Here is a 24,043-nt window from a genome sequence, read left to right on the forward strand (position 1 = left end):
GATCTGGAAATAGCTCATGACTGCACAGGAAACCTGGGTACCTACCTTTAGTGGGCTCCCAGCTTCACTTCCCGGGTGCTCTCCTCTCTGCTTAGTCACTCCTACAGTACAGTTAGGCAATGGAAAGGCAGTAAGAGCATGGAAAGGATTCCAGCATCCCCTTTGGACTGGGAATACCAGAGGCAAGTGAGGGCTCAGAAAAAAAGGCTTTGTTTCCTCGACCTTTTTTTTTTTTTCCTCTTGCTCCCTCTCTCCCCCATTGTTACTAACTTTTGCTTGGATTTCTGAAAGCTGTCAGTGAAAGTGCAGCATGTTCTCCCATCTAGCAGAGCTTCCTAGGCTGATGTCATGGAGCCTCAGTGAAGCTGCTTGAAGCAGAGTGAGGCGGCCTTAGCATTGCACCATGTGCCCCGGTCCCTGCAGCCGGCACCGGAGACTCGGCCAGCCGGAGGGGCCTCGGCGGCTGTCCCGGGGGAGGATTGTTTCCCTGGCCCTGCTCTTGCATCCTTCCCCCTACTACTGCGATGACTTTGGCCCCATATTGGCCCCTTGTGGGTTGCTCTCCCAGCTCTCCTGCTGGCAGCAGGAAGGCAGACCAGCGACTGGGCTCGTTCCCCCCACGTCCTTCAGCAAGCAAAGCAGGGGGGTCTTTCCCTATCTCCTCCAGCCTCCCCAGGCTGCCAAACCCTCCGGAGTGGAGAGGGCTGAGCGGAGCCGCCGGCGATCCTCCCCCGGCCGTATAGCAAAGCCCGAGGCGGCGGAGGTGAGAGAAAGCGCTGCTCCTTCCTTGCCTTCCCTCTCCACCTCTCCGCACCGCCTCGCCGCCCCGGGCCGAGGGGATGAACGGGGATCTCCGGGAAGGAGCCGCAGCGCAGGACGCGGGGCGCTGCCCGCCTTACCCCGTGAGCAGGAAGCTGCATTTGCAGACTCCCCCCTCACGGCGCACCCTGACTCCCGAGGAAACGCCAGGAAGCAGTTGCGAAATGCACAGCAGGATGAATCCTGCCTGAGCAAAGCGCCAGGACAGCTGCCTCCCGCAGCCAGCCGCGGAAGGGGTGGGGGACGCGCACAAAATACCCGCACCCCTCGGCGTGCCTTGCAGCGCTGCGGCCCTGCCGGCGGCGGGCTGCGGGGGGCGAGGGCGGCGCAGGGAAGGGGCGGGCGAGCCGGAGGCAGGGGGAGGGCGAGAGCCTGGCTCCAGCAGGGCGAGGGGGAGGAGGAAGGAGGGACCGTGTCGGTGGGATGGTCCGGAAATCCCGTGATAAAAAGAGGGGCGCGGGGGGGGAAAAGTAGGGAGAAGCTCCGGGCTCGTCCTCTGCCCCGTGTCCCGACACCCCGCAACTTCCCCGACCGCCGCACATGGGCCGCCGGAGCCGCTAGCAGCGGAGCAGCCTCGTCGCGGCACCTGCCGCCGCCCGCACCGGGGCCGCCGGCCCCAGCGCAGCCCCCGCCGCCGGCAGGTATCGGCGCCGGAACCGGGACCGGGAGCGGGACCGGGCGCGGGCCGAGGAGAGGAGTGCTGCCGCCGTGCGGAGGGGCTGCAGGCTTGCGGGGAAGCCTTCCTCCTCCTCCTCCTCCTTCTGCTGCCCATGCCGCTTCCACCCGGTCACCGCGGGGAGGCGGGCGGAGCGGTGCCGGTGCCGGTGCCGGTGCCGGTGCCGGTGCCGGTGCCGGTGCCGGGCCGAGGTGGCGGCGGGGCGCTTGTTCCGGGGCGGCCGAGCCCGGCTCCGCGGGGCCGGCGCGGGGGAGCAGCAGCCCAGCCCGCACGGACGGAGCGGCCGCCGGCGCTGCCCCGCGTGTCCGGCGCCGGGCGGTCCCACTCCGTCCTGCGGGGAAGGTGCAGCCCCCGCTGGCGTTGCCCCGGGGGGTTTCCGCCGGGAGAGGGGATGCTTTGGCGAGGGGGCCCTGCCCCGCGCTTTGCGCCCCGCCGGCCGGCTGCACCCGGGCGCGCAGCACCTGCCCGGCTTTGCGGGGCGCTTCACCTTCAAACGCCCCCGCGGCGGCCCCCGACGCAGCGGGCGAGCTGCAGGGGGAGGCAGGCAGGCGGGGAGGCGGAAAGTTGCCCCGCTTGAACGCCGCGGGCTGGCCGCCGGAGCGCTCCCCTCGGGACAGCCCTGCACGGGGGGGGTCTGCCGTGTCCCCACCCTGCCCTGGTGCTGCTTTGCCCCCCCCCCGTGCTGGGGTGCCCTGTCCTGCCAGCCGGGCTCTGCACGCCTCGGGGTGGGAAACTTGGAGGAAGGCTGCGGGGAGGGATGACCGCAGGTCTGGGCTGGGCAAGCTGAGAGATCCTTCCTCCAGGAGACACTGTTCCTCTCTTGATGTTGGTGTCTCCTCACAGGCTGCCCTCCAAGGACAGGATTCCTGCTCTCCTTGCATGTCAGTTGTGAAACCGGGCAGCAACCCCTAAGCCATCGCCATGGATTTTGTTATGAAACAAGCTTTAGGAGGTAAGTGTGGTTGGCACTGGGGGAGCCACAGATTTCCTCCTCCTCCCCTCCCCCCCCACCCCCAGCTGAGAGAGAGGATGGACCTCTGACAGCCTCCAGTAGGGTCTGCAGCTGGAAGAGCTGTTTGGGGACCCAGCAGCGTCCTGGTCACTGATTTGCGGCCTCAGAGCCAAGTATCTGAGCAATCTGAGCAGGAGAGGGCAGCAACACGCAGAGACCAAAGCCGTGCGTCAGGGGAGAGACCTGCCACACGAGGTGCTCAGGCCCTGGGTAGTGCCTAGCCAGGTACTAGCTGGCTGCTAGTACCCGCTATGCATTGTGTGGGTCCTGCTCTGCTTCATGTCCTACCATGCCTAAGGCAGGTCTTGCAAGGGCTGCAGGCAGGTTTAGTCAGAGCACACTCAAAAATAAGAGTAGCGTTTGATGTGTGTGGGAACCCCTTTTCGCTCCCCCCACCAAACTTCAGCCAAACCAAAGTAAAGACAGTGCAGATGCTGCTGTACTTCGTGTTAGAGGAGTTATTTTTAACAATATTGCTGCAATGAGCAGGGAAATAATTATAAATTAACCCTCGGCACCCACTTGCCCTACCTGGATTTGAGGCAGACCTTTAATGTAATTTCAGTTTGTTTCCTTCTATATGTGATAAGTTGTTTTAACCTAAAAATGGGGGGGGAGGAGGGAAAGTGGTGGGGGGGGGTGAAAAGGAAAACAACACAGAAGTACTTGTGAATGAGATTCCTTCTTTCTCTTGCAATTATGGTCCCTTCCTGGGCTGCTTGGCTTGAATGTTCAGTCAAAACAAGACTCTCACTGAATGATGAATACAGGTTCCTGCAGGGAGCTGGAATGGTTGGCCTGAGAGGAAGTCAATGAGGAGATTCTGATCCCCCACTCCCCCCACCCCCACTGTATAATGTATGTGGTTTTTTCTATGCGTTTTCCTCTGGAGAAACTATAGAGCCATGGGGCTCAGAGTATGTTTCTTACATGTTTCATGCTTGGTTTAACTGATGTCATGGACAGTTTCAACACCTGATAGATACTTTGACTGCAGGAGTCCCTTCCAAGGCATAGAAACATGGTTTTCATCTTCAAAGGAAAAGGAACTGCTTTTTCACCAAGTAGCAAGATCTTGTAGTAAAGAGCAGAGCAAGCATTCCAAGCTTTGGTTGGGGTGTTTTTGAAGGTCAAACTGAAGAAGAAGAAAGGTTCCGCTTTAATTGCACAAAATAGCAGGATTGAAGCTATGCAAGCTGATATGTGTCCTTATGATAGTACTGTTCCATTTCATTACTCTTCGGTGTTTATTTTGAAAGAGAAGTAATTTTGTGAAGGACAGATTTTGCACCATTAGCTATAGTGTGAATGAAGTTGCTTACACTGAGGAGAACAAGGGTACCTACAAACTGGAGATCTTGCCTGTGCAGCTGGAGATGGGAGAATCCATTAAAGGGAAGTAACTGCTTAGTGACTGCAGTTAAAGGCAGCGGGAGGAGGGTTGCAGCAAAGGAGTAAAAATTGCGATGCATGCCTTTTCTTGTGGCTTAGTAACTAACAGGATTTGGAAGCAGTGTCTGCCCTTGCTAAGGAGCATTTACTCTGGGCAGACATCCACTCTAACATAATGTTGCATGCCAGGGTCAGGATTTGCTTTATAATGCGAGCTGCTGAGAAGGCAGGTTCAAAAAGCGTCTGTTGGTGAATTATGAGTTTCAGAGGTCTCAAACAAGATGCTATGTGAGGCACTGGCTCCTCTGCCAGAGGGCTCACTGTGTTAGCAAAATGTGTCTGGAACTTGCCCACTTACTTGATACAGGTGGAGCCTCTGCAGGGTGGTAAAAACCAGAAAAAGTTAATTAAGCAGAGACCTATTTTTATGTTGTATGTGCTTTCAAAGAGGCAAAACGGGGATTACCAGGGCTGATGTACTCTGGAAAGTCAAGGTGCTCTTGGGCACCAGTTTCCCATGCAGTGTTAAATCCCCAATTGATGCAAGAATGTGCCCTGGCCACATTGGCGCAGCAAGCCAGGTTACAGTTTGCTTCCTTAACTAATGGACCCAGATCCTTCTTTGCACACGCGATCCCTCAGTTCTGACAGCCAAGGATACATGGAGGTGCACACACTGACAGAAACATGCAGCCTCTGGTGGGTGACAGGCTTGCTTTGGGTAGGATACCTTGTGTGATCCGCTAGTGAGCGTTTTCATTAGGTCAGCTTTGGGGAGATCTTCCTGTGCATTTGTTGGCCCTTTGATTTCAATTTAATGTGGCTTTCCCCAGAGCCCTCCTGAACTGCTTTTGCTGTTTGCTTGTGGTTTGGTTGGTTGGTTCGTTGTTTTGAATGGTGCAGAAGTACTTATCCCAGGCTTAAAATCTTTTCTTGCATTCATGGAAGAAAAGATGTTGCCAGTGTTGTCAATAAAATCCCCTCCAACTTGTAGAGAATTAGGTCTGTTATATACTGCCTGCAGGTTATCTACCACTGTGACAGCTTAACCCTTTTGCTACCTCAGATCCAGCTGGGGACACCTCACAGAGGCAGGGAGGCAATTGGGTTTCCTTGTCTGAGTACTGTGTGCATGGCATTTTCTCTCTCCAGCATCTAGCACTAAAGCGGGGCTCAGGCCAGAGCTTGTCATAGCCTGACGCCCACTTGCAGGTGGGGTGCTTTTGCCAGGAGAGTCTCTTCCTGCTGGGACTGAGAAGGGCTCTGAAGTATGTGAGGATCCGGGGACCAAGTTGCTTTCTGCTGGAATGATCAAAGGGGGCACTGGCGAGAAAACTGCTTCCTCCTCCTCTCCCCCCGCCAACCTTGCTCTCCTTCCTGAGGAAGACAACGTCTCAAACTTTGCTAAAATAATAATAAACGGCAGCCTTAGCAAAGCACTCACTGGGGATTTTGGCCATTGCCTTTAAAGCAAACCCTGGAGTTATTTCCTCTGTCTCTAATGGTGTCTAATGTATCTAATAGATCAGATTTACTTTGCCTTGGAGAATTTATAATCAGAGGGGAAAATGTCAGGAAAGTATTTTGAAAGGCGACAAGTCCCAGGCTGGCAGGCAAGGAATGGTAGTTATGCTGTGTAGGCTCGCTTTGCTTAGGAGTCTGCGGGAATTCGGGGGATTTAGGCTTGGTGGAATCAGTTTGGTGAGAAATTGTATTGCTGACGTAGGATGTTGTCTTTCCCTGCCTCCTGGTTAAGGGTGTTCGTGGAAACCTGCTGTTTCTCTGCAGTGGAGGCTATCCTCTGATGTGTCCCAGCAGCACTGGGATTGTGCTGCTAATGCCAGCAGAGGGGGCTTTGTGTGACTATTGGACAGGCTTGAAGTACATCTTTTTCTTTGCAAATCTTTGCTCTCTTTAAGCCTGCCCCTATCTTCCACAGTTGGGACAGAGATCCGGGAAGAGCAGTGCCAAATATTAGCTAATTTGGCCAATTGGCTTTCGTGGCCCTTTTGATGCTCTTCAGATCTCTTAGAGCCGTGTGTGAAAGCCACTTCATCTATTGCGTGCGTGACAGTACAGGCACCAGAGATCTTAAATACAATTGCGATGCTAATTAGCAGTGTGGGACAGCAAGAAGAAAATAGTGAGAGGAAATCTAAGGGCTTGAAATTATGACTTCTGTTTTCAGAGAAGTGGGAGAAGATAGCAAAGGAACGTTTTACCCCCCTGCCTTGACTAGATCCCTGCCACACCAGCATGCATAGGCATAGGTGTGTAGCCATGGTGATTGCTCATTTGTCCTGTTCCTGTGACGGACCAGAAAGCTGCAGGTCAGCAAGTTCAGTAAGCAAACTGGGTGGTTGCATTTTACAGCAAGAATGCTGTTTGCCAATCCAGATCAGAGTTCTGGAGCATTGGACTCATGATTAGTAGACCAAGATGTCTGACTTCCCCAGAAGAAGCCTCAGGTGGAGGCCTTGAAATGGTCCCTTGAGAAATATAGTCATGGCACTTTTCACTGGGCATTGCTTACCTCTGCTGTGGCTGTCTTTGTGAGAGCAAGGGGAAGCAACAGGTGCAAGCGCAATGAACTGCCTCATTATATGCTACACTGGCTCATTTCCTTCACCATTGGTGGTTTGGGCACAGTCTTATACAAGGAAACTGGACGGAAGCAGAAGAGACACTTCATGGAGCTCCTGCTGGCTCCTGTTGTTTTACTGGGAGGCTTGAGGGCTGAGGAGTGGGGCATTTTCGTGTGGAAAAAGGCAAGGGAAAAGCCCATTCAGAGGAGGGGAGAGATTTGCCTGAGATGGGATCATCTGTCTGAATTCCTTCCCTATGCTGCTGGTAGCCCTTGAATTTATTGTGCATCACCAGCCTTGCTCAGGAAGGGAAGCAGATTTGTTTTCTGATTAGATATTCACTGGGCTGTATTCCTGTTTTGTTGTCAGTGAATTGCTGCTGCTGGGCATTCGCTTTTTTATCTGCTGGGATTCAGTGGAGACTTGTTTTGATTCATAAGGATATGGAAAATACTGTGGGCAGAAGGACACACGCAACCAGATTTCAACCTGGAATGTGTTGGTGAGGGGACTGCCTATGTCACTTCTTATAACTGCAGCTCTGATTCAGCAGTGTATACCACAAATTTCAATACAGAGGGATCTGTCTTTTTCTTGAAGTGGGGCAGGCAGTTGAGCAGGGATTTAAGCCACTGTCCGTAAGCTCTGAAAAAGCAGCCCCTGTGCTAAGCTTACATCAGTGAAGATGCGCGTATGTTTGAATGGCCGATAAGCCTGGGTGGAAACGGTACTGTAGTGTTTAATGACATCTTAACAGCTGACTTCTACATGTGTTATGAAGTGAATATTTTGCTGTTGTATTTGGCTCGCTCCACTTGCTTGTGGCATGGGAAGTCCTTAATTTGTCCTGGAAAAGACAGGGAGATTGCATGCAGCTAGAGGCAACACAGACCTGCCCAGGGTAGCACAGAGTAGCATTCACATAGTGGTTCCTGCCTTCTCCTCTGGCTCAGCCTCTGTCTCTCATATTTGTGAGAGAGCATCGGCTGAGCCTTTCCTCCTCCTCTGGGACGTTGCGCATCAACTAAACTAAGCCCCACTGTTGATGTTAACATGTAAGGTCCTGGAGCAGGACAGAAACCGAAAGTCAGGACTGCAAGTTATGGTACCAAGAAGACCTGCTAGAAGAATCATTCTCTGGGTGCTGTTTACTGGTGGGGTCTCCTTTGCCTGTAATCCTTGTGACTCATGATACGTGAGGTCTTTGACTTTGGAGTCAGGTGCTTCCAAATCACGAAGGCTGGAGGTTCTCAGAGATGAGAGAGGAGAACTGCAGCCCAGAGTGGCATTTGGTGGATGTTGGAAACCCATCTACCTTTGTTCTTGGACAGGATAAAATGAAGGCTGCACCTGTGCAGTATGCATACCTTTGCAGTATGCTTGTGCTGGTGGCTTATTATCTTCTGGATCTATTTTCTATATCTGATACTTGGACTATGTGCATTATAATGATGTTTAGAAGATGAAAAGGCAGTGCTAATATCTGGTGGATACATTTTTCAGAAGGAATGGTTTTAACGGCTTTATTTTTTCTAATTTATACTGCTGGCAAAGAGATTTTGTTTGAGAAATCAGGTTATAGCAAGCGATATCACGATGTCTATTGTCAAGACCTGGATAGAAAGGAAAACGACAGCCTTAACCCCAAAGAGATCTCATGTAGATGTAGATGCTTCCAAAATACATGTCAAAACATGAGTTCTATAGCTTTGCAAGACTCATTAGTTTGAACCAGCTCTGGATCTTCCTTGTTCCTTTATTTGATGCCAGATCTTCCAATGTAGGATTTGACTTGCTCTTCAGGAATTCCCGTTAAAACCGAGGAGGAAGATATTTTCTGAGGAAGCAGATCATTGACTGTGAAGATGATACCAGTGAAGCAACTGTGTCAGTCAGCTGATTTTGATTTGATCCATGAGTCGAATCAAGAGGAGGAGTAAAATTGACAAAATCCAACTTTTTTTTTTTCTCTGTGCCTTTCTTCAGGAAACTTGCCTTTATGTTTGCTTGGCCCTGTTGGGGCTGTTGCCATTGGAATCATGACCCTGCCTGCGTGGTCTGCTGGGATCTTACTTCTATTTGTTCTATCTGCAAGCCAGTATGGAGAGCAGAGTGCTTATTTAGTATCCTTGCAGGAGTGGAGGTACTTTCAGCGTGCTGATTCTAGCACCACAAAAAGCTGAATTCAGACTTCTCCTACTGAGCATCTGCTTCCTAAGAGCCTGCTTGGAAAAGGAAGAAGCTTCCCCTCTTAAAAAGGGGAGAAAGGGAGAAATGAGGAAGCTTCCCATGCTTTAAGGAGTTCATTTGTGATTCAATCATGGCAGAATAAAACACACAGCCAATATTTACTTCTCTTTGATTTGTCATCTTTGAAGGAAGATATCCATCTTCTCCTCTTTGAAGAAAGCTCTACATTCTTTTCGTGCCAAGATCTGTTGCTGCGCACCTGACTCTTTGGCTCTTTTTTTTTCCTCTGTGGTAATGAAAGTTGTCCCTCATGGGGGCCAGAGAAAAATGGAGTGTTCTTGCCAGCTGCATAATATCAGCACAAATTTACTGTGTCAGCACTGTATTTTTATCCTCTGTTGCACAGGAAACGTTATTTGCAGCAGCAGATGTGGAGCTGGGCATGAGCCCAGTGCATGATGCATCGTTGTTATTTAGGCTTTCCTGGTGATAACAGGACTCTGCAGATGTGCTGAATGTGAGCTACTCATTTGCCTTTTATGTCAGACCATGGTGAGGAGGAAGTTCAGGCTGTAGCAGCTCCAGCTGTTAGCTGTGGAGATCTGTTCATTTCCTCATCTGCTGATGCAAGCACAGCCATCAGAGAAGGCTGGTATGTATGAATGCTGCTCTGGATGGGAGAGCTGTGTGGTTTAATTAGGGCTACTGATGGGTTTAGAAATCTGGCTAAACTGAGAAGGTATGGACTGTCAGTGATCGTTAGCTCTGTAGTAATATGCAGGGTTCCAAAATGCTTTGGCAGTCTTTGCAAAGGGTCTTCATTCTTAAGGGAGAACAGGCACCCAGCCCTTTGGAGGACAGGAATCTCTTCACTCCTACAGCAGCCACAATGGGATGCATTCCCATGCGTCTTATTGCATGGGAAATTGCAACAGGAAATCTATGGTAGTTGCAGAGGGCTTAGAAGTCCTCCAGAAATTGTAGAGGGCCACTAAAGCATTTAGGAGGCCTGGAAGAGAGAGAATATAGGATTCAGGAAAAGCTGGCAGCAAGGAAGGGGTGGATCTTTACTAGTGTTGCCACTGACTTGGCTCCTGTCATGGGGGGGCTGTACCCATGTGCATACCTTCTGTTTGAACATTGGGCTCCCCACTTCAAACTTTAAGTGGTAAAGCTCAGAGGGGAAGGAATGGGAACAGTGGCTGGTTCTGAGACTCAGAGGCAGGTGTGCATCTTAGTGTCCTCTAGGATGGGGATCAGCAGTGCCTCAGACCCATCTCTGCCCGTATGGTTTGAGAAGTGATGGCTGTGGACAGTAGTCTCTCAAAGCTGCTGAAATTTCTCCTCTCATCATCCCACTTCAGTGGCAGGACAATGAACACTCCGTCCTAGCCCCAGACCCCTGCTTCTAGGGAGCCTGCAACTCAGAGTTGGCTGCATGTGCTCGTTTTCTGTGTTGAGATCAAGTGCCTGCTCAAGGCTGCGCAGAACCTTAAATGCTCACTAAATTGTGGCTTTAAGTATGTTGATTGCCATCTTATTCTCTCATGTACAGCTCTGTTGCAAAAGCTTGCCTGCAGCCAGTTCTCTGTTTCTTGCACGTTTGCTTTAGTGGCTGGTAACAGCTGTGATCACTAGCATGGTGGAGGTTACTAGTGATCTTCCTAATATCTATAAGAATCACTGTGCATATTAGAAACACAATAGTTTAAGCAAGTCAGGTCGTTCTATTAGGAGCAAATGTATGATCACACTGTACAGTACAAAAATTAATTTATTCTGCTGTTTTAAATGAGATGATTTCAAATGGGTTGGACTCTGTCACTGCAGAAATGCATTTATACAAACAAGTAAATTTAATCTGCTGACTTTTGATGTGAATCTTATTACAATTTGCATTTGTCATTACCTAAAAGAATGAAGCTGCTTACCAGCTACTCATCATGGATTTGCAGCATGACTTGAATCTTGTGGCTTATTTGTAGTGATATTGACCTTGAAGCAATGTCAAACATGCAGCATCAGCAGGAATGTTGAATTCAAAGGCCTGTGAAATATCGTCTGTGAAAATAAATTAAGGAAAGAAACAAAGAAGCCGAGTCTGAGCTTGTGGAGCCCTTTTGATAACTCTTCACCTGACAGAATGGGAGAAATGAAGGGGAAGGCAGACAGCACTTAAAGGGAAAGGTGTGGGAAAGAAATGTGCGTCAACTCTTAGACGGCCAAATGGCTGAGCTGTCTGTGTCTCTCTCTCCCTGGATCTGCCTTTTCTTTTCCGTTGGAGAGAATGGGCAAGGCTGACTGGTTAAAAAGGAATTTTGAGCCTTGTGGTCAAGGTAGCTGAGTGGGAGATGGTTTTCCAGGCTGCTGGCCTCAACTGTGGGAGAAGGCTGGGTGTCTTTAGGAAGGTCACTTACTCCCAGGGTTAGATGGTGGCTCTCCCAGCCTTCCAGCACAGGAAGCAGCGTGTGGCTCCCCTGAGTGGAACAGAGTAAAGACTCACCGCACCTAAACACTGCTGTCCTCTCTGTGGGATGGGAACATCTTTTTTTTTTTTTTTTTTTTTCCTCCTTCAGTCACTCCTTCCTCCCTCTTATGGGGAAGAGCTGAATCTGCAAACTTAAGGGGCTTGGAAGTGTGTCCTTGCCTTGATGTTGGCAGTGAAACTTTCTTACTCCTTCTGCCTTCCCTCCACCATAATACTGTACCTGGTCTAAGACTGCCACTTGAAGAGGGAGAAAATGCATTGGATTGCTTGGTCTCCTCTCTTCTAACACCTGTTTTATGTGTTCATTAAATTCCTTGAAAATGCATGTGTTAATTAAAACTTTAATTCACAGGAGGACTTTAGACAAATTTTACTAAAATATGTATTTTTTCATAAGAATCTTTTTTAAAATACACAGTTTGTGTATTCTTTGCACCCAGGAAGAAGACCCTCAACACAAACTTGAAAGCCTAAGTGGGACTAAGACATGATTCTCAAACAGCTATGTTTTTAATCTTTGAAAGCCATTTATTTTATACTGAAATTAAATGCATACATGTCACTCTTCCCTGACATCATTATCAAGAACGAACACAGCTAGCGATATTTGGTGGCGCTAGCAGTATTAATTTCTAGGATCTAGTCTATCCTATAGGAATTCATGGCAATTTTCTCATTGCCTTCAGACATAGCTGAGCTTCACCAGATTTTTTTCAGGCCCCTTTAAAATGAGCTTTCCCCAGTCGGATGCATTGCTAGCAACTTTTCTACCTCCTCATCAATCATACATTTGTGAGAACGGTGGTCCATTTCCCAGTAGCATTTCCAGAGAGGCAGCTCTGCCCTCTTTCCAGGGCTGATACGGGATGACAAGTTGATTCAAGCATTTGTATTGGGAGGTCAGTTTAAGCCTCCAAATTTTTGTTGAAACATAAAAGCTCAAAAGTATAGCAGAATTATGTATTTGTTAGTTCCCTCAATAACAAAAGGAGGAAAAAAAAATCAATGACTGGCTCTAAATCTCAGAGTGAAATGTTTTGTTCATTGTGAATGAACCAATTTCTCATGCTCACAGTTTCCTTCATATTTCTTTTCTTTAAATACAAGAAATCTTAATGTTTTTTCCTTTAAAAAACCCTTCATTAAAGGTGGACAAATGTATTTTCATTATTTTTTTTCGGAATTCTATGTTTCTAGAATTCTTTTCCTTTGACTATTACGACTTTCTCCTCTGTATTTTTCCTACTGCATTCTTTTAAGATCAGCCCTTCCTGTTCCATGTCAGCCACGCTGCACAGTGACACATTAAAAGGACCACAAAAGTGGAAATTTATAGTTACACAGAGATGCATTAAAAATGCTGAGGAAAAAGGTCAAAAGAGGACACAGCTGCTCTCTCTAAGTACATGAAAGAAGTAAACACTCCAGTGAGGGAAAAGCTAAGGTGAAAGACAATACTGGTAGAAGAATAATAGGGGTAAATTGGTCATGGGGACACTGGAGTCAGGAATTAGAAGAGGCTTCTGGCAAGTGGAAGAGGAGGGAGGTGCTGGGGGAGCCTGCTGTTGGGAAAGGTGGGAGGGAATGGAAACTAGTTCACAGGTGGATTTTAGATTGTTTATCAGTGTAATTGTACCTGCCACAGAGATAGTGCCAGTGAGGTGGGACTTCTGAAAAACAGACAACTCCTTCAACTGATCATTTGTAAGAAACTTTGCAATAACAAAATTCTCTCTAAAAGAGGTTTAGGTTTTACTCCGAGCTGTGGTGTTGCTCCAGGATAAGATGGGCTCTGCTGGGGTCCAGGGGCTTGCAGGAACTAGTGGTTGTGCTGCTGGGAGAGGTTACCCTAGAGCGGCATGAGATCTGCCTTCCCTGAGGACCTGAAAGCCTTGCCATGTTCGTGGCGGCCAAGTAGAGTTTGGCCAACTGTATCATATCACAGCTCAAAGGATGATCTGGAATCAGCTGTCAGATTCAGGCTGGAAGTGATTTTATTTCAGAGGATTTAGTGGATTTGAAAAGCCATTTCTAGTACAGCTGGGCATGTTGATTCTCCTGGGTGAAGCTCACAGCAGTACAGGATGTTTTTTTTCTGTCACTGGTGTTTTGGCCCTGTCAGAGATTTTGGGCTTTGTGTAGCAACCATAGCTTGAAATTCTCTCTGTGATAACAGGGATGCAACCTGTGCCCCAATGAGCCTGTGCCTCAATGAGCCCTTCCAGCTGGCTAACCTGTGAATTGGACCTTGTATTTTTAAACCGGGTCCTGAGACCTTTTCAATCTACCTGTCAGCTCCTTTTCGATTTTTTTTTTTATCTTTTTTTGTCTTCTATTTCTATGTATGGTCTCATTATTATTTCTACCTGCAGTTCACATGGAGGCAAGTATTCCTGCACTGCTGTTTTCAATATATTTGTTCTTTTATCCTGCAGGAAAAGTCTTGTCTGTTTCACACTTCAGTTGAAAATTAAGTCATTTCAGAACTAGGTGTTCCTGTGGATCCTCCTCAAAGTTATCTGAGAAAAGCTCTTCTGTGCCTTTGTCAATACCAATATTTACTATGTTACCTGTGATGGCAGATTGTTAGACTCAGACTTCACTTTATGCTCCTGCTCTGTATCGTGGCATTATCCTGGGTCAGGTTTATATTCAGATATGGACGAACATATCTGCCTAGGTAAGTACTCTGGGAGTGTTGTGGCAGCCTACAACCCACGAGAAGAGGCAGGTGAAAGCTACGAGTCCACCCTTGGGCTCACAGGTCTCCTGCAGCATGGTGGGGCTCTATCCCGGCCGCTGCTCACCAACACCCACCAAAGTCCCCTCAGCTCCGGACTGCTTTGGGAGTGCTTACCCAAAGGAAGCCTTCAGCAAAGGCACAGAGATGGATGGTAGCATTCCAGATGACCTCCTTAGCACAATGTTGACTTCAGGAAGAGAGGAGGGAGTTTCTGGCACTACCTGCTGATAGTGGATCTCTTGTACTGCCTGGGAGCCCTCTGCCATGAAGAGATCCTGATAAAATTCTCCTATCTCTGAGCACCAAGTACCCTCACTGGGTGCGAAGGTGCTCCCTTTTCTGGTCACGTGACTAGAGTTGTCCTGTCATGGAGACAAAGACTTACCTCCTGGCTGAGGGGCTTGACTGGGGTGTCTGGGTTTTGCTTCCCAGCTATAATCTGGTAAGGCTTTGCAGGCAATACTGCTTCTTCCTGGGCCTCAGTTCTTCTCCTCCAAAAGGGTATGCATAAGTCCCTGCTATGCTGGCATTTGTGTTGACAATTGTCTGAAATATATGGATAAAATGCATCCTCTTGATCTCTGCTACAGGCAGGAGAGTCCTCCTTCCTGACTGGCTAACGTGATGACAAAGTAGCTACAGTGTGAAGTCTGCTTAACAGCTTGAGTTCTCTCCCCTGGTTGAATTCAGAGTGCCTTCGCATCACTGCAGTTTTAACCCAAGCTGACTACCAAGAATTGCCTGCCCTGAGTTAAGAAATGTTTTTTTCTCTCTGAGCTGTGGACATGATCTATTATTGCTGATTCTTATGTTGTTATTTGTCTGATACTCATTTTGGGCTCACTTTGATGTGAATTTTGGGTTATACCTTAGAAGACTAGGCCCTTTTTAATGAGCTTACAAAATTAGTTCTAATTAAAAAACAAATGAGCTAATCTAGCCCAACAAAGACAAGCTCTGGATGATCTGGTGAAATCTGGGGCTTGATTCTGTACAGCAGGGTCCTGAGCCTTCATAGGTGCTGCTCTGATACAGCATAACATCAGTTATAAATTTCAGCTGTTCTAGACCTGTCCCTTTTGACAGAAGTTTGCAGGTCTATGGCAGCTGAAGACCAACATTTCTATTATATTTATTTCCTTCAACTGCAAGGAAAATAATCACAGTTTACCACCCCCTTTCCTTATACAACCCATGAACATCCCCTCAGAACCTCATAGCTTGAAATATTTCTCATTTCCGCAGAAAGTGTGAAAAGGATGGGCCAGATCTGACCATTTCTCCTGCTGGGTGGGCACAGAGGAGGTCTTTATGGCATGTTAACAGGGAGAGGCTGGCTAACCCAGAGGTGGTGTTGGTTACATAAGATCTCAAACATCCCCAAGTGCAGCACTGATGCTTTGACGTTAAGCAATTATCTATTTTGTTGTCTTGAGAACAGAGCGACCTAGATTCTCCTTTTTTTTTTTTTTTTTTTTCCTCACGGGGTGGCCCACTTAGTTGATTAAACTGCAACTCAATTATAACCGGTTGTGTTACAGTTGGGAATAAAGCAGATGTAAAGAGACTGGAGTTGATAAAGTTATTTATCTTTTACCTTGTCGGTTAACTGGAAATTATGGTTGGGATTAAGTGAAAGGCATTAGTTTTAACAGCTTTGGGGTGATAGACATCTTACAATAGCCTTTGCTGGCAGTGGGGAATGCAACACTGATTCCAAGAAAAGTTGTACATTTCATGATGAGAAATAAAAGATAAGGGTCTAATTTATAAGAGATATAAAAGGAGAATTAAATCCAAAAGAAGCCCAAAGTCAGCAAATGCGGTGACAACTTTGTTCATCTTATATTTGAAGTGAATTCATGAAACACATTGGCGTAGGTGGCGTAGGTGAAGTATTTATAATTTTAACGTATCTGCAAAAACACTCTTAAATCATCAGAGCCATGAGAAGGGCAACTAAGTCATCCAGGAGGAGTTTGCAGAGTAAGTGACCACACTGCAGCTGAACACAATCCACCCTATGTACTTGTTTGGTAATTATCCTTGGAGCAAAGGAAATGACAGCTAAATAGAAATAAAAACCAAGCTACGTGACATTTGATTCATGCTAAAGACTGTGTTTAACGGAAACTAACACTGGCTCAGTGTCCTATTTGTTTCCCCAGCTGCTATTTCCTCCTCTTGCTTTTGGTGATCTCGGGGGGCAGGACAAAAGCAAATCTTGTGTTCAGTGCAAGACAACCTGGAAAATAAAATTCCTCCAAGCCTTCTTCCCCTAAAGACCAAGGAGGTAAAGCAACCAGTGAGATCTAAAATCCCTGAAGACATGTGCAGTCAAATTGCACTTCTTCAGGTAGATTCATGCAGCAAAGGAAATGGGACTAGCACCAATTTTATGCGTGGAGTCAAAGTGGGCAGAGAAGCACCTTCTGTCTGTTTGGGCTGGATGGTTGGCCCTGCTTCTCACTGCATGCTCGCATCATCTAGAGCAGTGCCTTTGTGCTGTTGTCATGTGCACCATCAGGTATGACAGTTATGCCAGATGTAAAAGCATTCTGCTGCTGTTTCCAGCTCTGCTGATGTGAGGGGTTGATGCTGTGAACACATTTCCTGAGGGCAAGATGGAGGAATCTCCCTCCTTCCCCCTCTGACAAGCATCATTAACTAAGTTGGAGCAGCTCATCCTGCTCATCCGAGATGCCATCTCCATGCATGTGAAGGATAAAAAGGTGATTAGGAGTAGTCAGCACGGATTCATGCTTGGGAAATCATGCTTGACCAATCGGATAGCCTTCTCTGATGAAATGACTGGCTGGGAAGAGGAGGAGAGAAGAGTGGATGTTTTCTCCCTGGACTTCAGCAGGACTTTGGACACTGTCTCCCATCACATCCTCCTAGGTAAGCTCAGGAAGTGTGGGCTAGATGAGTGGACAGTGAGGTGGATTGAGAACTGGCTGGATGGCCGAGCTCAGAGGGTTGTGGTCAGTGGCACAAAGTCTAGTTGGAGGCCTGTAGCTAGCGGTGTCCCCCAGGGGTCAGTCCTGGGTCCAGTCTTGTTCAATGTATTCCTCAGTGACCTGGAGGAAGGGACAGAGTGCACCCTCAGCAAGTTTGCAGATGATACTAAAGTGGGGGGAGTGGCTGACACACCAGAAGGCTGTGCTGCCATGCAGAGGGACCTGGACAGGCTGGAGAGTTGGGCAGAGAGGAACCTCCTGAAGTTCAACAAAGGCAAGTGCAGGGTCCTGCACCTAGGGAGACATAACCAGTACAGGCTGGGGGTTGACCTTCTGGAAAGCAGCTCTGCTGAGAGGACCTGGGAGTGCTGGTGGACAACAAGTGAAGCAATGTGGCCTTGTGGCCAAGAAGGCCAATGGTATCCTGGGTTACATTAGGACGAATGTTGCCAGCAGGTGGAGGGAGGTGATCCTCCTCCTCTACTCAGCCCTGGTGAGGCCACACCTGGAGTACTGTATCTGGATCTGGACTTCCCAGTACAAGAGAGACATGGAGCTCCTGGACTGAATCCAGCAAAGGACTAATAAGATGACTAAGGGCCTGGAGCATCTGTCATATAAGGAAAGACTGAGAGAGCTGGGACTGCTCGGTCTGGAGCAGAGAAGACTGAGGGAGGGATCTTATCGATGTGTATAAGTAACTGTTGGAAGGATGTAAAGAGGATGGTGCTGTCTGAATGGCTGAACATGAGGCAAAACTTCTTTACTGTGAGGGAGACTGAGCACTGGAACAGGTTGCCCCGAGAGGTTGTGGAGTCTCCATCTTTGGTGGAGATATTCAAAAGCCATCTGGACACAATCCTGGGCCACATATTCTAGGTGACCCTGCTTGAGCAGAGGGGTTGGAGTAGATGATCTCCAGCGTTCCCTTCCAATCTCAACTTTTTGGGGATTCTGTGTGATTCTGTGATTCTGTGAAATTCAGCTGTAATGTGCTGTCTTGCTGCTCACTTGTTACTTCCGCCTCTGAAAGCGATCTCAGAGAGAGCTCCCAAGTCTATTCTACCAAGTGCGAGAACGATGCTACCCTCCCCTTACATCCCTGCCTGGATTCCCATTTGGCTTCAGCAGGTCGTGGAAGAAGTATCTGCCTGTGCTGAAATCTGCCTTTGATACTCTGGGGAAGTCAATAAGTTCTTCAAGGATCAGACAAGAGCTCAGGGAGAAAGGCCTGGCAAGAGCCTTGTTCCTATATTTGTGCTCAACTTTCCTGTATCAGAGGGGAGCGAGGTGATGAGCAAGCAGCATGTAAGTATTCTGGGAGACACCACACCCAGCTGACATCTGTGTTCATTGGTGTTGAGTCTTATCTGCTCCAAGGGCAGGTCACTTACGGAGAGCAAGAGAGAAAAGCCAGTCTTAAATCTTCACTCAGTTCAAATGAATGAAGTGTATAGGGAAATTTTCCTCCATGGGGAGGGATTCGTCACAAATACCACAGAAGAGAAAAGTCAGTCCTATAAATTTGAGAAGTGGAAGGCCTTTACCTTAATGTCAAAGCAGACTAACATTAAGGAGAAAAACATGCTGGATTTCACCTGGCCTGAGAGTAAGCATCTGAGATGCTTTTCTGCCTCTCTTCCATGTTGAGCTTTTATATAGCGTTTCATGGGTAGCTTTCAATCTTCTTTCAACAGGTAACAGTCAATGACATGGACATTTGTTTATCTTACAGCCTTCCTCCTTTTCACAAACCTCCCCCATCAGGATGTTCTCTTTCTTTATTTTAATTTGGTGCTAGGATAGTGCTAAAACCACTTACTGGAAGAGCTTGGGGACAGTTTCTTGAAATGTATCCACCAGGTTCGGAATATCTCTGCCAGAATATTCCTCTTCTAAGGGGTAGTGCCTGTCAGCATTGCTTGTCTCAGCTACTGCAGTGCTGCAGCTGTGTCCTGAGAACAAATGGAGAGGATCTGCTTGTTTTACTCACTCCCAGAGAATCAGTTATGTCTCACATCATCCTGGGTTTGAGAAAGAGCAGGCAGGGCTTGGCCCTCATAATGCTTTCCCAGATGTCCTCCTTGTCACTCAAGTTCATGTCTACCTGTTCTCTGAAGACGCCTGGTGATTTGTGCCCATACTACCACTCTGCAGAGAGCGGTAAATTGCCCTTCTCTAGCTACTTGACAGTGTTGGGATGTCACTTTCTCATGTACTGTCTAGGAACAAGCATTTTTCAGAGTACAGCTTGTAGGAGGTGCCGGCAGGAGTTTATCAACATTTTAGTAACATGCCATGAATGCTATTTGGCATGGCCAAAGCTACTGTGTGCGTGTCATGGAAATGTTGGGATCTACTCTACCTGGTGATGTTGAGTGGAGCATAGTGATGGAAGGCAGGAAATGAAACAAATGTGGTTTCATATCAGGGCTCAGCACTCGTTATCTGCCACTAAGCAGAAGGTGCTGTTACCCCTCTTTACATTGCTGCTGACTTGCAAACATGTACCCAGGTTCTGGGACTTGCTGTTATGTAGAGCCAGGTGTTTCTCAGGCCCAACAGAGAGTGAGGAGGAATAAACGATACCCCAGGAATTTGCACAGCACAGCAGTGTGGATTACAGGGCTAATATTCACACTGTGCTGACGAGAGAGTTAGTGTGAACTGCCAGTGGAGCATACATCTCAGGGTTAATGCCACCAAACTATCTTACAGCCAGCGATCCTTGGAACGCTCTGTCCCTGCTTACAGTGACAGTGTAATTTTGTGAAGAACTGGATTCACAGCGGAATTGTAGCAATTTATACTGGGAAAATGTGTTTGCACCTCTCCCCAAAGAAGGCCTAACCTTGGCTGTAAGGAGAAGAGCATGGTGGCCTTTGGCAGGAATGTGAATCCTGACCTAGGATGGGGAGTGAAGGAGCTTTCATGTATGGCAAATGCTTTAGGGAGCTGAGCTTCCAGCAGAAGGTTCTTATTGCCATTCTCTTTGCCATCTCATGAGTCAATCAGTAAGGTGGTATTAAAATGTAATAACTGCTCTTCATAAAAAAATAAATTGTGTTGGGCAGAATAGGCTTTTTATTCTCATCCAAATCTGTTCCCATGCCTTCAAAAACAAACCAAGAAGCACATACTGGGACAGCAAGAGAAGAGAACAGCACTGACATAATCTTCTTGGAGGATCTGGCTTACCCTTGTAGCCTTGGCTGCTCAAGGACAGCGAGCGCAGCACATGTAATTGACTATCTGGACAGCTGGCTGCCTTTCGCTGCTGCTTTTCTGGCTGTGGTCATTGGTTCACACCAGTTTGGTAAATGTAACAGCATTACCTATCTAGGGATTTCCTCCCTTTCTGGCCTATTGGGTTAGGTCATTTTTCACAGTGAGTATGGGAAGGCCCAGTGGCATCATAGCTTATTCTGGGCCCCCAAAGAGGTGTCAGGAGAGCAGAAGCTGTGAGCACAGAGCTTTCTCTCTCTGTTCACCCACCACCTGAACCCCTTATCAGAGGTTTCTTCTCCATTAGCCCCATTCCCAGCACACCATCAACTGCTGGTTCTCAATGACATTTTCTCCGCACAGCCCATGCGGACTGTCAGCAGGCCTCTGGGTTTGAATGAGCTCAGTCTGGCTTATACCTATACAGAACTTTATGTATAGTGCAATGGCTGTGTTTTGTCATTTGGTGAGCAGAGAGCGCAGGCCTGAACCAACATGCCTCTCTTCCGAAATGGTGACTGTAGCCACCACTGTGTGAGGAGGAGGTCTAGTATCTGGTATTGCCTAAGTACAGCCGGTTAGCTAAATACAAACAAATGAGACAGGCAGTGGCATCATTATTGGTTTTTCTGGTCTTGGCCTTTGGTTATCCAGTGTAGTGTCATGATAGAAGTAGGGTGGGCTTCAACATGGGACACTCTGCCTGGAAACTGATAGTGCTATGGCTTCACTGCTCCTGGGGTCCGCATCAGATGTGTAAGGAGGAGCACAGATATATGGCTGTACACCACAAGCCGGCCAACCACCGAGGCATTGATGGATGCAGAGTTGAATGGGTTTCAGCGGAAGAATAAATTTGTAATGAAAAGCTGCTCATTGTTATCTAAACTTCAGCTTAATTAACTTGTGACAGACTTGTCTGCTTAACTTTCCAGCTGAAGTGTTGAAGTTCCTGAACAAGCCCATTACAGCATTTAAACTGATAGAGCAGCTTAACAATGGAAAGTAACACACATCATTTTAACGAAACACAGTTCCATTATGTAACATTTTTTAAATGTGCTTTCCTCAAGCAGATCTCAGCAGTTCTGAGGAACATTTACAACTTCTTCCTATGAGTGTGTATGCCTTCTGTAGCCCAAAGGGTGATAATGAAGTCTTCAACGGGATCTCTGGTGTTTTCTTTGCTACAGGAGGATGAAATATAGTGTCGCCTTGTATTCTGGCCACCAATAAAAAAAATAGGGTGAAGCTCATTTAAACATTTTTTGGGAGACCATAATCACTCAGAATATTAGGGTGATTTGCTGTGCATTACACTTGCACTGTGCCAGGCTGAGGGAAAGAGTTTTACTTAGCAGCACCTCTCGTTAATTTGTAATATGAGCTATTTCCTTGCACACCGCAAAGATTTACATCTCATTGCAATCTTAGAAGTAGGACAGGACCTCATGTAGTTTCATTCTTCTAAGGTTTTCCACGCCTTACCTGTGACTGTAGTTTAGATCTCTGTCTCATGCTCCTCCAGAACTGCTAGGTGAGTCTGTGCTTCCTGACTTGAATCTGTGCACTTGAATATTCATCTCTTGGTGAAGAGCTTTGTTTTTGTGCCTGGTCTGTTTTAGGCTATTCTTTGGTTTGTTAAATAACATTTAAAATTCTTGTCCTGCTTTCTTGAGCAAGACTTCTTAGCTTGCCGTTATCTAGATAAAGAATAGATAGTCTGGTGGGCTTGAAAGCTCCTCTCCTCTCCTCTCCTCTCCTCTCCTCTCCTCTCCTCTCCTCTCCTCTCCTCTCCTCTCCTCTCCTCTCCTCTCCTCTCCTCTCCTCTCCTCTCCTCTCCTCTCCTCTCCTCTCCTCTCCTCTCCTCTCCTCTCCTCTCCTTTCTTTTCTCTTTTCTTTTTTCTTTCTTTTTTTTTTCCTAAGTAGTACAAGCTATTTTGTCTCATAAAAGGCCATGGTTCTCTTACTTCCTTAGATTATGTGGTTTATACTTACACTACTGCAACAATGGGATAAGTGTGCATGCCGTCATCCAAGGGATTAATTAAAAGAAGAATAGACCTTGTAGAACACCCTCCCTCAGTACAGCCTTGCAACCTGAGAGCAGATCAGTTGTGTGTCAGCTTCCAGACTTAGCAATAGAAGCCACGAGTGGTCTCTAGAAGCCTTTCTGTTGCTGTTGTTTTTGGAGACACCCTGATGGATACAGATAGCCCTTCTCTATTGCTCTGCCTTGTGTGCTGGCAAGCTGTGCACACTCCCGGCAGATTCTGAGATCCCCTCCACAAAGCAATATGTGTTGGCCTTCTTAGGTATCTCTCATAGAGGCTGGCTTGCCTTCAGCAAGGCAGAAAGACTACAGGCAATGTTCCTTGACCAGATCTTCAAGATGGCCATGTTGGCTGAGGTGGATTCCATTGGGATTGTCTCCTCAGCTGAAAAAAAAGCCCTGCATGGCTATGGCTGCAGATCCAATCTAGGTTGTCTGGAAATCTTTGCACAAAAGATGAAAAAGTTCTGTTCTTGCTTTCATGTACACTAACCAGAACCTTATTGTAACAGTTTACTCTTTTGTTCCTGTGTTTGCCCTGTTAATACTTGGCAGATGCATGGAATGATGGGTGTCGCAAGACTGAAGAAAGCTTTGAGGAGGAGCGAGAAGAAATCCTGCCGGCGGAGTCTGGAGCCTGACTGATCTTGCATTGTCAGCCTCTAACCTTCTAGAATTTTGATAATAATGGTGGCCAAGCATCCACAAAATGTTTATGATTGGTGTTAAACTCAAACCCAATAAGCCAAGTTGTTATCTGTGTTCTGATATGCTGTCTGCCATGTAACATCCTTGATAATTGCAGGGAACAGGCTGTTGCATATTAGCACTGCTCTTGTTATTTCTGTCTGTGTACTCATCAGTCTGGTCTAACGGATTTTAGCTCCCTCTTCCTGAGCAAACTAAAGCCTTCTAGCAGGATGAAAGTCTTCTTAAAGTTGTGATGTTTGTCAGTTATAGCAAGAGGCATTTGAGTCTCAATTCAATGTGGGAGAAGGCATGGATGAGGTCTTATGTCTTTCAGGGACGCTACTTTCATTTTCGTAGAAGTGAAGGTGTTTTCAGCATAAGCCATTTCCTTTTTCAGTGCTGCACATGTATACCAAGTTCCTGGAGGAATTACAGCAACAAGCAGGGAAGGTGTGTTTCTGACATGCTACTGGGAGTGTTCCCTGCACTGAAGGCATCTGAAGCTATGGTAGGTGAAGTGGGAAGGAAAGAGATCTCATAGCTTTCATTTCCAAAACTGGAAGGTAGCCTTCAGAATGTGAGCTAGGTACCTGACAAATTTCCTTTTTCCTCTAGCCTCCCTTCTCCATAGCCACTCCCTTTGGGCAAAACATGACAAGTTGAAACCACACCACTGCAGCAGGCATCTTCCTCCATGGTATGTCCAGGTGACCTACACTGGAGTTAGGACTGAAGATACTAAAGAGAAAATTGCTAAGGGATATGACTCTCACAAATATATTATATTTTAATTACCACCACAGCCCTTCCTGAGCATTCCTGGATATTTACACCTTCCCTTTCAGACTGTGGCCACACAAGGAGAAAATGTGGCACAACTAGAAACTCCCCCAGGGCAGGAACAAGAAGGGGATGTCTTATGGTGGACTTCTTTCAGTTCTTCCAGCCATGTGAATACAAAGGCAAGCTATCTGGTAAGGCAAGCAGAGGAGGGATATTCCTGTACCTCATGTGCAGGAATGACAATGGTGATATTCCTGTTTTTGCTATGTCCTTCTCAAATGGATCATCAATTTCCTCAGTTCCTTCTGAGGAAAAATTCAGAACCCTTCTCAGAACCAGCAAAGGTCTGTTTTTATACAGGAGCTAATGAAGATCAGAAAGGAGGAAACAGGAGAAAGAAGGAGAGATGCTATCTGCACAAGTAGGA

At 47.4% G+C, this 24,043-nt stretch overlaps 1 protein-coding gene across 3 annotated transcripts in view; it reads left to right on the forward strand.

Annotated features, from left to right (window-relative positions):
- The first annotated feature begins 1,002 nt into the window (after positions 1–1,002).
- CPLX1 (complexin 1) overlaps positions 1,003–24,043 on the forward strand; it is a 133,755-nt gene continuing 110,714 nt past the window's right edge. The window contains exons 1-2 of one of the 3 annotated variants that reach the window (XM_068926770.1): positions 1,003–1,055; positions 2,339–2,447. In XM_068926770.1, coding sequence (XP_068782871.1) covers positions 2,417–2,447 — 31 coding nt within the window. In that variant the 5' untranslated portion in view covers positions 1,003–1,055; positions 2,339–2,416. Of the gene's footprint in view, positions 1,461–2,338; positions 2,448–24,043 lie in introns of all 3 variants that reach the window. The other 2 variants (XM_068926769.1, XM_068926771.1) reach the window with 2 other exon arrangements.

The sequence above is a fragment of the Struthio camelus genome, chromosome Z (assembly GCF_040807025.1).
Source record: "Struthio camelus isolate bStrCam1 chromosome Z, bStrCam1.hap1, whole genome shotgun sequence".
Lineage (NCBI taxonomy): Eukaryota > Metazoa > Chordata > Aves > Struthioniformes > Struthionidae > Struthio > Struthio camelus.